The sequence below is a fragment of the Crocuta crocuta genome, unplaced genomic scaffold (genome assembly GCF_008692635.1).
Source record: "Crocuta crocuta isolate KB4526 unplaced genomic scaffold, BGI_CrCroc_1.0 scaffold441, whole genome shotgun sequence".
In the NCBI taxonomy this organism is placed as follows: domain Eukaryota; kingdom Metazoa; phylum Chordata; class Mammalia; order Carnivora; family Hyaenidae; genus Crocuta; species Crocuta crocuta.
Window position 1 is genome coordinate 863,954 of NW_027527822.1, and position 12,849 is coordinate 876,802.

At 36.2% G+C, this 12,849-nt stretch overlaps 1 protein-coding gene across 1 annotated transcript; it reads right to left on the minus strand.

Moving 5' to 3' along the window:
• Positions 1 to 750: 750 nt before the first annotated feature.
• On the minus strand, positions 751 to 10,849 carry LOC144241446 (olfactory receptor 6F1). Its single transcript, XM_077776020.1, has 2 exons — positions 10,621 to 10,849; positions 751 to 1,667 (listed from the first exon to the last, which is right to left on the minus strand). The coding sequence occupies exons 1-2, from the start codon at positions 10,847 to 10,849 to the stop codon at positions 751 to 753; spliced, it is 1,146 nt and encodes a 381-aa protein (XP_077632146.1).
• Positions 10,850 to 12,849: the final 2,000 nt, after the last annotated feature.

Below are 12,849 nucleotides of genomic sequence, written 5' to 3' on the forward strand. Positions count from 1 at the left end.
TGCTTTGTACCCTATCTTTATTGAACAAATGTGGCACATGATAATGATCATTTTTATATGTATCCATTTTACTGTATTTTATCCAGGAAACAGTATGTTGAAATAATTGTGCACTCTGATTTCGGTTTCCTTTTTATCCATTTAAACTTTTCCTATTTCTTATGTTTCATATTTCACAAATATAGTTCTCAAAAGTTTTTACTTATATGGTCAAAGAAGTCTTTAAAAGAAATAAGAATTTATTTATTCACACACCCNTTTTTCTTTAAAAAAAATCCAATTTGCTAAAAAAAAATCCAATTTGCTTAATTATAAACTATTCCCAATCATGTATAAAAAAGTAAACCAGGATACTTGGGTAGCTTAGTAGGTTAAGCCTAGGACTCTTGGTTTAGGCTGAGGTCATGATTCTATCTTAGTGGTTAGTGAGTCCGAGACCTGCATCTGGATCTGCAGGTTGCAGAGCCTGCTTGGGATTCTCTCTTCTCTCTCTGCCTCTTTTCTGTTTCTCTCTCTCACTCTCTCTCTCTCTCTCACACACACACACTATATAAATAAATAAATAAATAAATAAATAAATAAATAAACTTAAAAATAAACTGATAAAAAAGTGGAGCCAGTATATGCAGTTTATTTTTTCCCCTTCTGTTTCTTTTGTCTCCTATATCAAGGAACATTTTCATTTTCCCTCCATATCTTACTTGGAGAGAAATGGTGATCATTTACAGAGATCTGTTTTATTGGAGAAGTTTATTTTCCTTTCCATTTTTTTAGCAGAGTTTCTCTTACTTCCTTGTTACGGAGAGTGTAGATGAAGGGGTTTAGAACTGGAGTCACCACGGTGTTCAGGACATGCACGGCTTTGGTCAGATCCAAGGCCTCTTTGATGGAGGTGCGGACGTGAAGAAAGATTGTGGACCCATACCAGATGAGCACCACAGTGAGATGTGAAGAGCATGTGGAGAAGGCTCTGCTCCTGCCACTGGCTGAAGGGATCCTGATAATGGTGCTGATGATAAATATGTAGGAGACCAAGCTGATGAGGCATGAGCTCAGGATGACCACAAAAGCAATCACAAAAGCCACGAGTTCCACTGCCTGTGTGCTGGTGCAAGCCAGGGTGATCCAGGGTGCAATGTCACAGAAGAAGTGGTTGATAGTGTGGGGACCACAGAAGGACAGGGTGCTAATGAGGGCTGTGGGGACTGCAATGGCCAGGAAGCCACACAACCAGGATCCCAGGGCTAGCTGTGCTGAGAGCAGGCTGCTCATAATGGCCCCATAGTGTAGAGGATAACAGATGGCCAGATAGCGGTCATAAGCCATGGCTGCCAGAAGAAAGTACTCTGTGCAGCCCAATGAGAAAACAAGGTACATCTGCAAAAGGCAGCCAGTAAATGATATGGTTTGGCTTCTCCCCAGGAGGATGGCCAGGGCTTTGGGGACTGAAGCTGTGGTATACCAAATCTCCAAGAAAGAGAGGTTGCTCAGAAAGAAGTACATAGGAGTATGTAGTTGGGGGGTGGTACTCACCAACATCAAGATAGCCATGTTACCACTCACTGTGAGGATGTACATCACCAGAAAAAGCATAAAGAGAGATAGCTGAAGGAACTGGGACCCAGGAAAGCCCAGCAGGAGGAAATCCTGGGCATAAGTTGCATTGTCTGTTCTCATTGAAAAAGTACTGAGAAATACCAGTAATTAGACACCACCCAGTAGAGGGTTCCTATCCAATCACACAGTCCTAGAGAAATAAAAAGAACAGGATTCATGATAATGCTTCAATAACTGAATACAGACTGACAGTCTAACATATGCTGAGTGCCTATTCTGTACCTGGAGCTATGCATGGTTAATTCAATTAATTAAAAAAATTAAGATATATGTGCTATTATAACCAATTAGTGTTTAAAGAGATTCCAGTGCAGAACATTTTAGCATTTTTTTAAATTTTTTAAATGTTTTATTTATTTCTGAGAGAGGGAGAGAGAGACAGCGTGAGCAGAGGAGCGTCAGGGAGAGAGGGAGATACAGAATCTGAAACAGGCTCCAGGCTCTGAGCTGGCTGTCAGCACAGAGCCTGACATGGGGCTCGAACCCATGAACCATAAGATCATGACCTGAGCTGAAGTCGGACGCTTAACCGACTGAGCCACCCAGGCTCCCCCATTTTAGCATTTTCAGAAAGATTGCAGCTATAGTTATAGTTCAAATCCAAGATTCAAATCCAGTCTGTGGACCTACATTATTTTATTCTGGTTACGTCCCAACACAGCCATAGATTACATCTAAATGCACGAAAGGAGGGGGAGATGGGTATGGAGGAGGGCACTTGTGGGGATGAGCACTGGGGGTTCTATGGAAACCAACTTGACAATAAACTATTTGTAGAAAAAAATAAATACATGAAAGGATGACCATTTCCTGTTGACACAATTCACTACCTTGTAACTAGACTCTTTCTGCCTGGTTCTTCAATTAAAACAGGTGTTTTTTTCTTTCTGTCTTTGTGACTCAATTGTAGGTTCTAGTCAATCTCTTACAGTTATAGCTTTTGAATTGGTCTTCCAATTTATAAGCTCTGACTTCAAAAAGAGTACTCAGAAGTAGACTATAAAACACTAAATTAGTGTAACATTAATTTTGTCTTCTATGACCTTGAAAAATCCATATTTAATGTTATTAATGTGACACATTCTTCACACCAGAAAGTATTTTCATATTAAACAATACATTTAAGGCAACTGCTTTCTGCATCTAAGACTTCTTGATACTCATTTGTAAGTTTTAGAACAGGCTAAAAGCAGAATATCATTTTGAAACTAGTTATTTTTTAAAAAATTCTTTAGATTCCAGATAGTTCAGTACAGTGTAATATTAGTTTCAACGGTAGAAGTCAGTGATCCATCACTTCCATACAACACCAAGTGCTCATGACAACAAATGCACTCCTTCATTCCCATCATGTAACCAACTGGAATTAAATAAACCTTAAAAAATTAAATAGTTAATCAAAAATAATTGAGGGGCATGTGTGTGGTTCAGTCAGTTGAACATCCTACTCTTGATTTCAGCTCAGGTCATGGTCTCACTGTTTGTGAGTTGAGTCCCACATTGGTTTGAGTACTGACAGCATGGAGCCTGCTTGGGATTCCTCTTCCCCTCGTGCATGAATGCCCTCAAACTCTCTTGTCTCTCTCAAAATAAATAAACATTAAAAAAAGAATAATTGAATGACAGAAAAATAATGATGATGGTGATTATTTTTACTATGCTAAAAAACACTGAAAAGTCCATTTTTATTCATATATGCAAAATATGCTTCTCCTTGTCATTAAGACCATCACTTTCCACTTATGTTACCATTAAGTAAAAGACTATAAGAAAAAAGAATTCTTGTAATCCACTTCTGAATGCTTCTTTTTGAGGATAGAATCTATTAATTAGGAGATCACTTGGGAGGTCTTACCGCCAAACATGCTGATGACTAAAACCTAATTTGAGAAGCAGATTTTGAAAGAAGTCTAAGTGGACTCTTTTCATTTTCTTATGAAAGAATGCCCCCTCTCTGTCCTCATACATCATATTTTTACACTCTCCAAAAGACATATTACCTCCATAGTCATCAGCAGATACATTACGTATATCTAATGTTAACAAGTATATTTATATTACAAATGGGTCCACAAAGCAAATGGGTCCTGATGGTAGATATACCTCATTTACAGCAGAATGGACTTCAAAGTTATCTAGAACAGTGATCCCAAATTCTAATGGACATGTGAATCACTTGAGAATGATGTCAAAATACAGATTATAATGCAGTCATCTGAGGTGGACCCTGTGACTTTGCATTGAACACAAACTCGCAGAAGACACTACTGGATGAGGACCCTAATCTGAGGAGCAAGGATCTATCATCCTTATGATTTTTTAAATAAAGAATATGAAAAACAGGGTGATGACATAACTCTCCCCTGTTTGGTTGGGTAGTAAAAGATCTAGATTATTAATTAATTATCCTAAAAAAGAAAAAATATATATCTTAATTTATATATTGTGAGATGAGACAGAACAATAAGAAATACAAAGAAAAGTAGCTCATCAGCATAAAATGCTAAATAATGGTTTTCACAAGTTTCTTAAAGCTATTATACCCAAAATCTGTATCATTCATGGCCAGTATATATACAACAACTTTTCTAACTCAAAGTTCTTATAGCCAATGTTAATGTCTTTGGTATTGTTTAATTGTTCTCTAAAAATGTAGTCAAGGAGCTGCCATTTAAATGTAAACTTACAATAATAGTTAACAGTAGCTAACATATAGTGAATGCTTACATGGAATTCACTAGCATAACATGATCATTGTAAATCCTATTACTGTGGTTTTCTCAACATTCTACTAGTTTTAAAGATGAGAAAACTGAAACACATAGACGGTAGAGAAGCTGCCCCAAGCAGAACTGTGACAATCAGTTCTGTAAGTTCAATATCACAGCCATAGCACTTTGTAGCTACTGCTTTCAGAGACACTTTTGAAATACGTCTCTGTAGAGTCTGATAGATAGGTTCAAATAAATTATATTTTAAGTTATATTCAAATAGAAAGCACTTGTCAATGTCATTTCTAAAATTTATTAGTATGAAATGATTCTATATTAAATTGAATAAGTAGTGTGAATAAAATAATTACTTTTCATTTTCAAAATTTTAAAAAAATTGTTATGACTATATATTAGACAACAAATAGAATATCTGTTTCCATATTATGAAATGATATTTTTAGATTTGGCTTCCAATTATAATTTTAAAAACTTAGATACATAGTTTGATTTACTGGTTTCAAATAAATGGATTTTCAATTTTTCAAATTAACGAAAAGAATGATCATCCTTTTTTATAAGAGTTCTAGTTTTTAACAATTTAGGGACAGTATAATAAGAAATTTGTTACACTTGAAAAATGATTTTGAATACATAAAAACAGTTGCTTTACATACATGCAATATTTTAGTAAAAATAACTATATTTATATTGTTTCTGAACCATAGGAAATTTCCGGAATTAAATGCTATGATGGTTATATGTTACCAGAACAAATTTGTGATAACAAATTTACCCATTCATTGGTCAATTACTGAATAGAACATAGGAAGCACAGAATAATCCTGTTCACTTACCCTTTTGTAATTCTTTCTGGTGTATACATAAACTCCATAAACTCTGTCTTTGGACTTTATTCTTTACTTTTTTTTAACGCCTTGATATTATTAATTTAAAAATATTGTATTTCTATTGCTATCTTCTTTTCTTTTTTATTTGGTTATCTTATTTTACACAATTTTCTCTTAATATTCAGTAGTGTTTGATTAGACAATCTTCCATAGCCTTTGAAACTTGTTCTTAGTCTTTCTCTAGTTTTTTTCTTTTTTTTCTTTTTTCCTCTTTCCTTCTGATCCAGTCCTGTCTTAGCAACATTCAACTTTACTTTTGGTGTTTTACAGTTTATCTATCTCAATCTTTCTCTTAATGATCTCCATACTGAAAACAATTTGTTATTAAGTAATTACTTATGTGTGTATAAACCTTCTGGGAGAAGATGATAATTTAACATTCTCTTGGGTACTTAGTGCTAGCTCAAGAAGATATCTTTCTAAAGGATGGTCTCAAATTATTTTCAAGCATTTGATTTAAACAACTTTATAATTTAATAAAGATCTTGGATGGGATAAAAACAGATATTTCCTTGGATTTACATATATTAATGTAAATATTTTTTCTTTCAGAGAATTCTTAGAAAATGCAAATATTCAGTGATTCTAACTATTTCTGGAAATACTTATTTCTATCTTTTAAGTTTTTTATATTAATTACAGTACAGTTAACATACAATATTATATTAGTCTCAGGTGTATAACAAAATGATTTAATAATTCCATACAGTGATGGGGGTCCTGGGTGGCTCAGTTGGTTGAGCATCTGACTTCAGCTTAGGTCATGATCTCATGTCTGCGAGTGTGAGCCCCATGTTGGGTTCTGTGCTGACAGCTCAGAGCCTGGAGCCTGCTTCAGATTATGTCTCCCTCTCTCTCCCCCTCCTCGACTCGCTCTCTGTCTCTGTCTCTCAAAATAAAATAAAGATACAGGGGCGCCTGGGTGGCTGTCAGTTGAGCGTCTGACTTCGGCTCAGGTCATGATCTCACAGTATATGGGTTCAAGCCCCACGTTGGGCTCTGTGCTGACAGCTCAGAGCCTGGAGCCTGCTTCTGATTTTGTGTGTGTGTCTCTCTCTCTGCCCATCTCCTGCTCATGGTCTGTCTCTCAAAAATAAATAATTGTTAAAACATTAAAAAAATAAAATAAATAAATAATAATATTAATAATAATAATAATTCCATGCAGTGCTCATCATAAGAATTCCTTCATCACCATTACCAATTTAACCAATCCCCCAACCTACCTCCCTTTTAGTAACCCTCGGTTTGTTTTCTGTAATTAAAAGTCTATGTCCTCTTTTACCCCTCTGTCTTTTTTTTCTTCCCTGTGTTCATTTGTCTTATTCTTAAATTCCACATATGAGTGAAATCATATGGTATTTGTCTTACCCTTAATTCACTTAGCGTAATTGTCTGAACTCCATTCATGTCATTGCAAATGGTAATATTTCGTTTTTTGTGGCTGAATAATATTCCATATGTATAATAATATATATTTTCACCTATATATAATCTTCTTTTTAAAATTTATTTATTTTGAGAGAGAGAGAGAACAGGAGTGAGGGAGGGGTAGGGAAAGAGGGAGAAAGAGAGAATCTCAAACAGGCTCTGCACAGTCAGCTCAGAGCATGATTTGAGACTTAAACCTATGAACTGTGAGATCATAACCAGAGTGAAAGTCAAGACTTGGATGCTCAACCAACTGAGGCAGCCAGGCACCCTGGAATTAAATCTTACTTGATTTTGTTAAATGATTATTTTTAAATGAATTATTGATTTTGATTTGATTGTATTTTGTTGAGTACTTTTGCCTCTGTATTCATCAGACATATTGACCTGTAGTTCTCTTTTTTTGTGGTGTCTTTATTTAGTTGTGGTATCAGAGTGATAGGAGTGTCATGGAATGAATTTGAAAGGTTTTCTTTTTCATCTATTTTTTTGGAATAGTTTGGGAAGAATAGGTAATAACTCTTTAAATGTTTGGTAGAATTCATTTGTGAAACTTTCTGGTCCTTCACTTTGTTTGTTGGGTTTTTTTTTTTTTTTTCTGATTTAATCTCCTTGCTGGTAACTGATTTTCAGATTTTCTATTTCTTACTGGTTTATTGTTGGTAAGTTATATGTCTCTAGGAATTAAACCATTTCTTCTAAATTGCCCAAATTGTTAGCATGTCAGTTTTCATGATATTCTCTTACAATTATTAGCATTTTTGTGGTGTTGATTTATAGTTTTCCTCTTTCAGTTGTGACTTTGTTTATTTGAATCCTTTCTTTTTTGTTTTTGATGAGTCAGGTTAGAGGTCTATCAGTTTTATAGATTTTTTTTTCAAACAACATGCTCCTGGTCTTATTATCAGTTATATTGTTTTTATTTGCTTGTTTGTTTCTATATCATTTATTTCTGCTCTAATCTTGCTTCTTTCCTTCCTTCTTCAGTGTTTGGGCTTTGTCATTATTGTTCTAGCCCTTTTAGGTGAATATTAGCTGTTTATTTGAGATTTTTATGCTTCTTGAGGCCTGTATTGCTATAAACCTCCCTCTTAGAATGTTTTTGCTTCATCCCAAAGTTTTTGTACTACTGTGTTTTCATTAGTGTCCATGTAATTTCGATTTCTAATTTGATTTCATGGTCGACCCATTCAATGTTTAGTGGATCCATTTCCTTGATAAATGTCCGTCCCCACACTTGTCTGGAAGCTCTCTGTGTATTGGTAAGTTTTCTTCTCTATGTTCTATTGAACTTGTTTCTATAGCCTCATAAGCAACACCTCTTTTTTTCTTTTTATTTAACCTCCATTTATTTGTGGTCTTTCTAGATTTTATTTTTCTGCTTGACTTCTAGGTTTATGATGACATGATTAGAAAAGATATATCAATATGAATGACTTCAATCTATTTTAATGTGTTGAGGGTTTTTTTGTTGGCTAATATGTGATCTATTCTATAGAATGTTCCATGTGCACTGGAAAATACTATGTATTCTGCTTTTTTAGGATAAAATGTTCTGAATATCTATGTTAAATCTATCTGGTCCAGTGAGTCCTTCAAAACCACCATTTCCTTGTTGATTTTCTGATTGGATGCTCTGTCTATTGATATAAGTGTGGTGTAAAAGTTCCATAGTATTATTTTACTACTATTGATTAGTTCTTTCATGTTTCTTATTAGCTGTTTTATGTATTTGGAACCTCCCTTCTTGTGACCAGAATATTTACAACTGTTATGTTTTCTTCTTGGATTGCCCCCTTAATGATTGTATGGTGTCCTTCTTTGTGTCTTGTTACAGTCTCTGATTTAATGCCTATTTGTTTGAAACAACTATTGTTACTCTGCTTTCTTTTGACATCCATTTCCTTGATAAATGTCCGTCCCCACACTTGTCTGGAAGCTCTCTGTGTATTGGTAAGTTTTCTTCTCTATGTTCTATTGAACTTGTTTCTATAGCCTCATGAGCAACACCTCTTTATTCTTTTTTACATATGTGTTCCTGAACTATGATTGGTGTTTACCATTTGGTTTATCTATAGCATATTCCACATTTAGCAGTCTATATTAAGCTGAGGATCACTTTATTTTAATGTTTATTTATCTATTTTTTGAGAGATAGAGGAATAGAGAAAGTGCATGTGCATGAGTGGGGGGAGAGAGAGAGAGAATCTTAAGCAGGCTCCCTGCTCAGTGCAGAGCCCAGCACAGGTCTTGATTTCATAATCATGAGATCATGAAATCAGGAGTTGGAAGCTTCACTGACTGAACCACCCAAGTGCCCCAGAATCACTTATTTTTAAACTCATTCTTTACTCCTCCCTTTCCACAATCAGTTATTTGATATCATATTTTACGTCCTTCTATTTTTTGAATCCTTAGACTGATTTTTACAGAGATACTTATTTTTATTGCTTGTTAGTTTTTTTAGTTTTATATGATCACTTATGATGTTTTCCTGTACACCAAAAGAATATTTAAATATTCAATATTTTTGTAAGGCTGTTTAGTTTAGTGGTCATGAATTCCTTTAGGTTTTGTTTTTAAGAAACTCTTTATTTCTCCTATTCTAAATGAGAGCCTTTCCGGGTAGAGTGTTTTTACGTTATTTATTAATTGTTTTATGTAGTTGGGTGCCTTCATGTTGAGTGCATAAATATTGACAACTTTTATCTCGTCTTTATGGATTGTCTCTTTATTATTTTATAGTTTCATTTTTTTAATATTTTGTTACTGACTTCATTTTAAAGTTTATTTTGTCCTAAATAAATACTGTTACCCCATCTTTCTCTTGACAACCACTTGTGTGATAAATGATTCTCTATCCCCTCGCTTTAATTTTTTAAAAACATTATTTTTAAGTAACCTCTATAACCAATGTGGAGCTTGAACTCTCATCCATGAGATCAAGAGCCATATGCTCCACTGAGTGATCCAGCCAGGTATCCCATGCGCTCACTTTCAATCTGCAGTCGGTAGGTCTGAAATGTGTCTCTTGTAGGAAGGACATAAATGGGTTTTGTTTCTTCATCCATTCCATCACCCTGTCTTTTGATTAGAGCATTTAATCCATTTACATCCAAAGTAAGTATTGATAGGTATTTATTTTCATTTTGTTACATGGTTTTTTGATGTTTCTATAGCTTTTATTTGACATTTTTGTCTCCTGCTTTTTTTCATGGTTTGCTGGATTTCTCTAGTGACATATTTGGGTTCCCTTTTCTTTTTTGTTTGCATATCTATTTCTGATTATGCTTTTGTGGTTTCTGATTATGCATTAGGTTTGTATATAACATCTTCTGCATGTAGTTGTCTATATTAAGTTGATGATCACTTAATTTTGAACACATTATTTACTCCTCTACTTTCCATATTTTAGGGTATTGTGTCATATTTTATATCATTTTATTTTGTGAATCCCTTAGCTGGTTGATTTTTACAGAGTTACTTATCATACTCTCCTTTATGGTCTTTCTTTTTAAATTCAAAAAGTCTCCATAGAGGCAAGATGGAGGAGAAGTAGGGAGCTCCGCGCATTTTGCTTGCACCCTACTCTCAGAGAAGGCCTGAAGTCATAGGACACTGGGACACAGGGGTTTGGGAAGAGAAAGAGACAGAGTATACTGGGAAGGAAATCTCATGAGTGAATGAGTGCGAATGGGGAAGATAAAAGCAGTGTGACCCTAGACACGGAGGGAGGGTAGGGAGCCTGGCTTGCAGGCAGCCTCAGTGAGCCTCAGTAAGCCATGAGTCCAGGGGAAAAGAAAGAGAAGCTGAAACTTCTCATAGCACTGTCCCTGGAGAAGAGAAAAACCTAGGTTTGGAAAGCGTGTTTTTAGTTCTAGCTGGGGTGCTGACTTTGAACTAGGTGCCTCCAGTCCCAGAAGGCGCCAGGAAAAACTGTTTTGCTGCACTTCTGGCACCATCCCCTGTGGTGGCGCAGATGTTGCGTGCCTGAGGCTGCATCCCCAGGGCTTGAACCCCCAGCAGCACTGAGGCCGCAGGCTTAGGCTGAGTTCCCTGCACTTGACCCCCTGGCAGCATGGAGGCGATGGATCCCAGATTGTGCCGCCACTTCCCCCAAACCAGATGGGAAGCAACAACCTGCTGGACTGTGTTTCCAGCAGTATCAATAAAACACATGCATCAAGACCTAGAAATGAGGTGAGGCATGCAGCATAGAACACAGCTCACCTTGGAAATGCCCACCCACATGCGGCACAGGGAGATTGGACCCAAAGGAGTGATTTGCAACACTTGGTTCCAGAAGGGACTGGGGCAATAGCATGTTCCTCCCCACAACCACCAAGGTGGGGCCTCAGAGAGGGGTCAGTGGGACACAGTGGAGGCTAAGACATGCCTAACAAAACCATGCCCATCCCCACTGCAGAGCTGCCTTTTTTTTTTTTTTAAACTGTAGTCTGGGCAAGACCAACATGGATGCACTGCCATGACTAAATCTAGATAATTCTTTCTATTCAGATATTGGTAACCCTCCACTTTGCTGGTCGGGGCACTCTGGTCATTGGTTTGCTTAAACAGTCATATTTAATCCATTCTCTAGATGTACATTCTACACCTCCACTGCTACCTTTTTATCTCTCTCTCTCTGGAGTAATCAGACTATATAGTTTCTCTGAGTAACATCTTCATTACTTTCTCCTCGCTTCTAAACATAATTCTATGATTTCTCCTTCTGAATCAAGCCTCTTAGTCTCTCTGCCTGGTCATTTCATTTCCAATTTCGCTTCCTCCCTGCCCTGTCATTTCTTTCTTTGTATATGCTCTTCCATCAGCACTACATACACCTGGCTCTACATTTGTAGCTGAGAATTCTGGTTTTATGCTTCCAGATTGTCCTTAGTCTTTTGGGCTTTTTCTTTTTTCTTTTCTTCTTTCATTTCTTTAATTTTAATTTTTATTATTTATTTTCCCTCCTTCTTTGTACTTTTCTTTTTGTTTTGTTGTTTTGTTTTTTGTCCCTTCCTTTTTTTCTTTTTCTTTTTCCATTTCAGTTTGTGTGTTTGTTGGATTTGTCTGTGCGTTTGTGTACCTTTGTTCCCTGTGTGGTTGTTTGTTTTCTTTTCCAGGGCTACTTCAAGAAATAAGCAAAAGCACACTGGGTGCAGAGTCCCAAATACCCCTACAAATAGGGAAATAAAATAATGAAAGTCTCAACAAGACAAACCAAGAGACACCTTTCAAAGAACACTTCCTGAATGGACAGGGCATGGACAGTCAAAGAGCCCTCTTTAATGGAGCAGCACCTGTAGGGACAAAGTGCATAACAAACTTTTAAAATTAACAAGAGATAGAAAACTAACCAAAATGACGAAACGGGAGAAGTCTCCTCCAAAGAAATTCCAGGAAGAATTGACAGCTAAGAACTGCTCAAAACAGATATAAGCAAAGTAACTGAATAAGAATTTAGAACAATAGTCATAAAATTAATCGCTGGGCTTGAAAAATGCATGGAAGACATCAGAGAAACTATTGCTACAAAGACCATGGAGCACAAAAATTGTTGTGATGAATTAGAAAATGCTATAAATGAGGTGCACAATAAAAGGGTGGCATCCAATGCACGTACTGAAGAGGCAGAAAGGAGAATAAGTGATTTAGAGGACACAGTTGTAGAAAAAGAGGAAGCTGAGAAAAAGAGAGCTAAACTGATTCAGGAACACAAAAGTAGAATTTGAGAGCTCAGGGATACAATCAAATGGAACAGTATCTGTATCATAGGAATCTCAGAAGAGGAAGAGAGAGGGAAAGGTGTTGAAGGAGTCCCGGAACAAATTATAGCAGAGAATTTTCCCAATCTAGGGAAGGAAACAGACGTTGAAATCCAAGAGGGACAGAGAACTCCCCTCAGACGTAACCTGAATCAATCTTCTACACAACATATCATAGTGAAACTGGCTAAATATAAGGACAAAAAGAGAATGCTGAAAGCAGTTGGGAGAAAACGGCCCTAACATACAAAAGGAAACCTATTAGAGTGGTGACAGACCTATCTTCTGAAACTTGGCAGGCCAGAAGGAATGGCAGGAAATCTTCAAAGTGATGAACAGAAAAAATATGCAGCCAAGAACCCTCTGTCCACCAAGCCTGTCATTCAGAATAGAAGGAGAGATAAAAGTCTT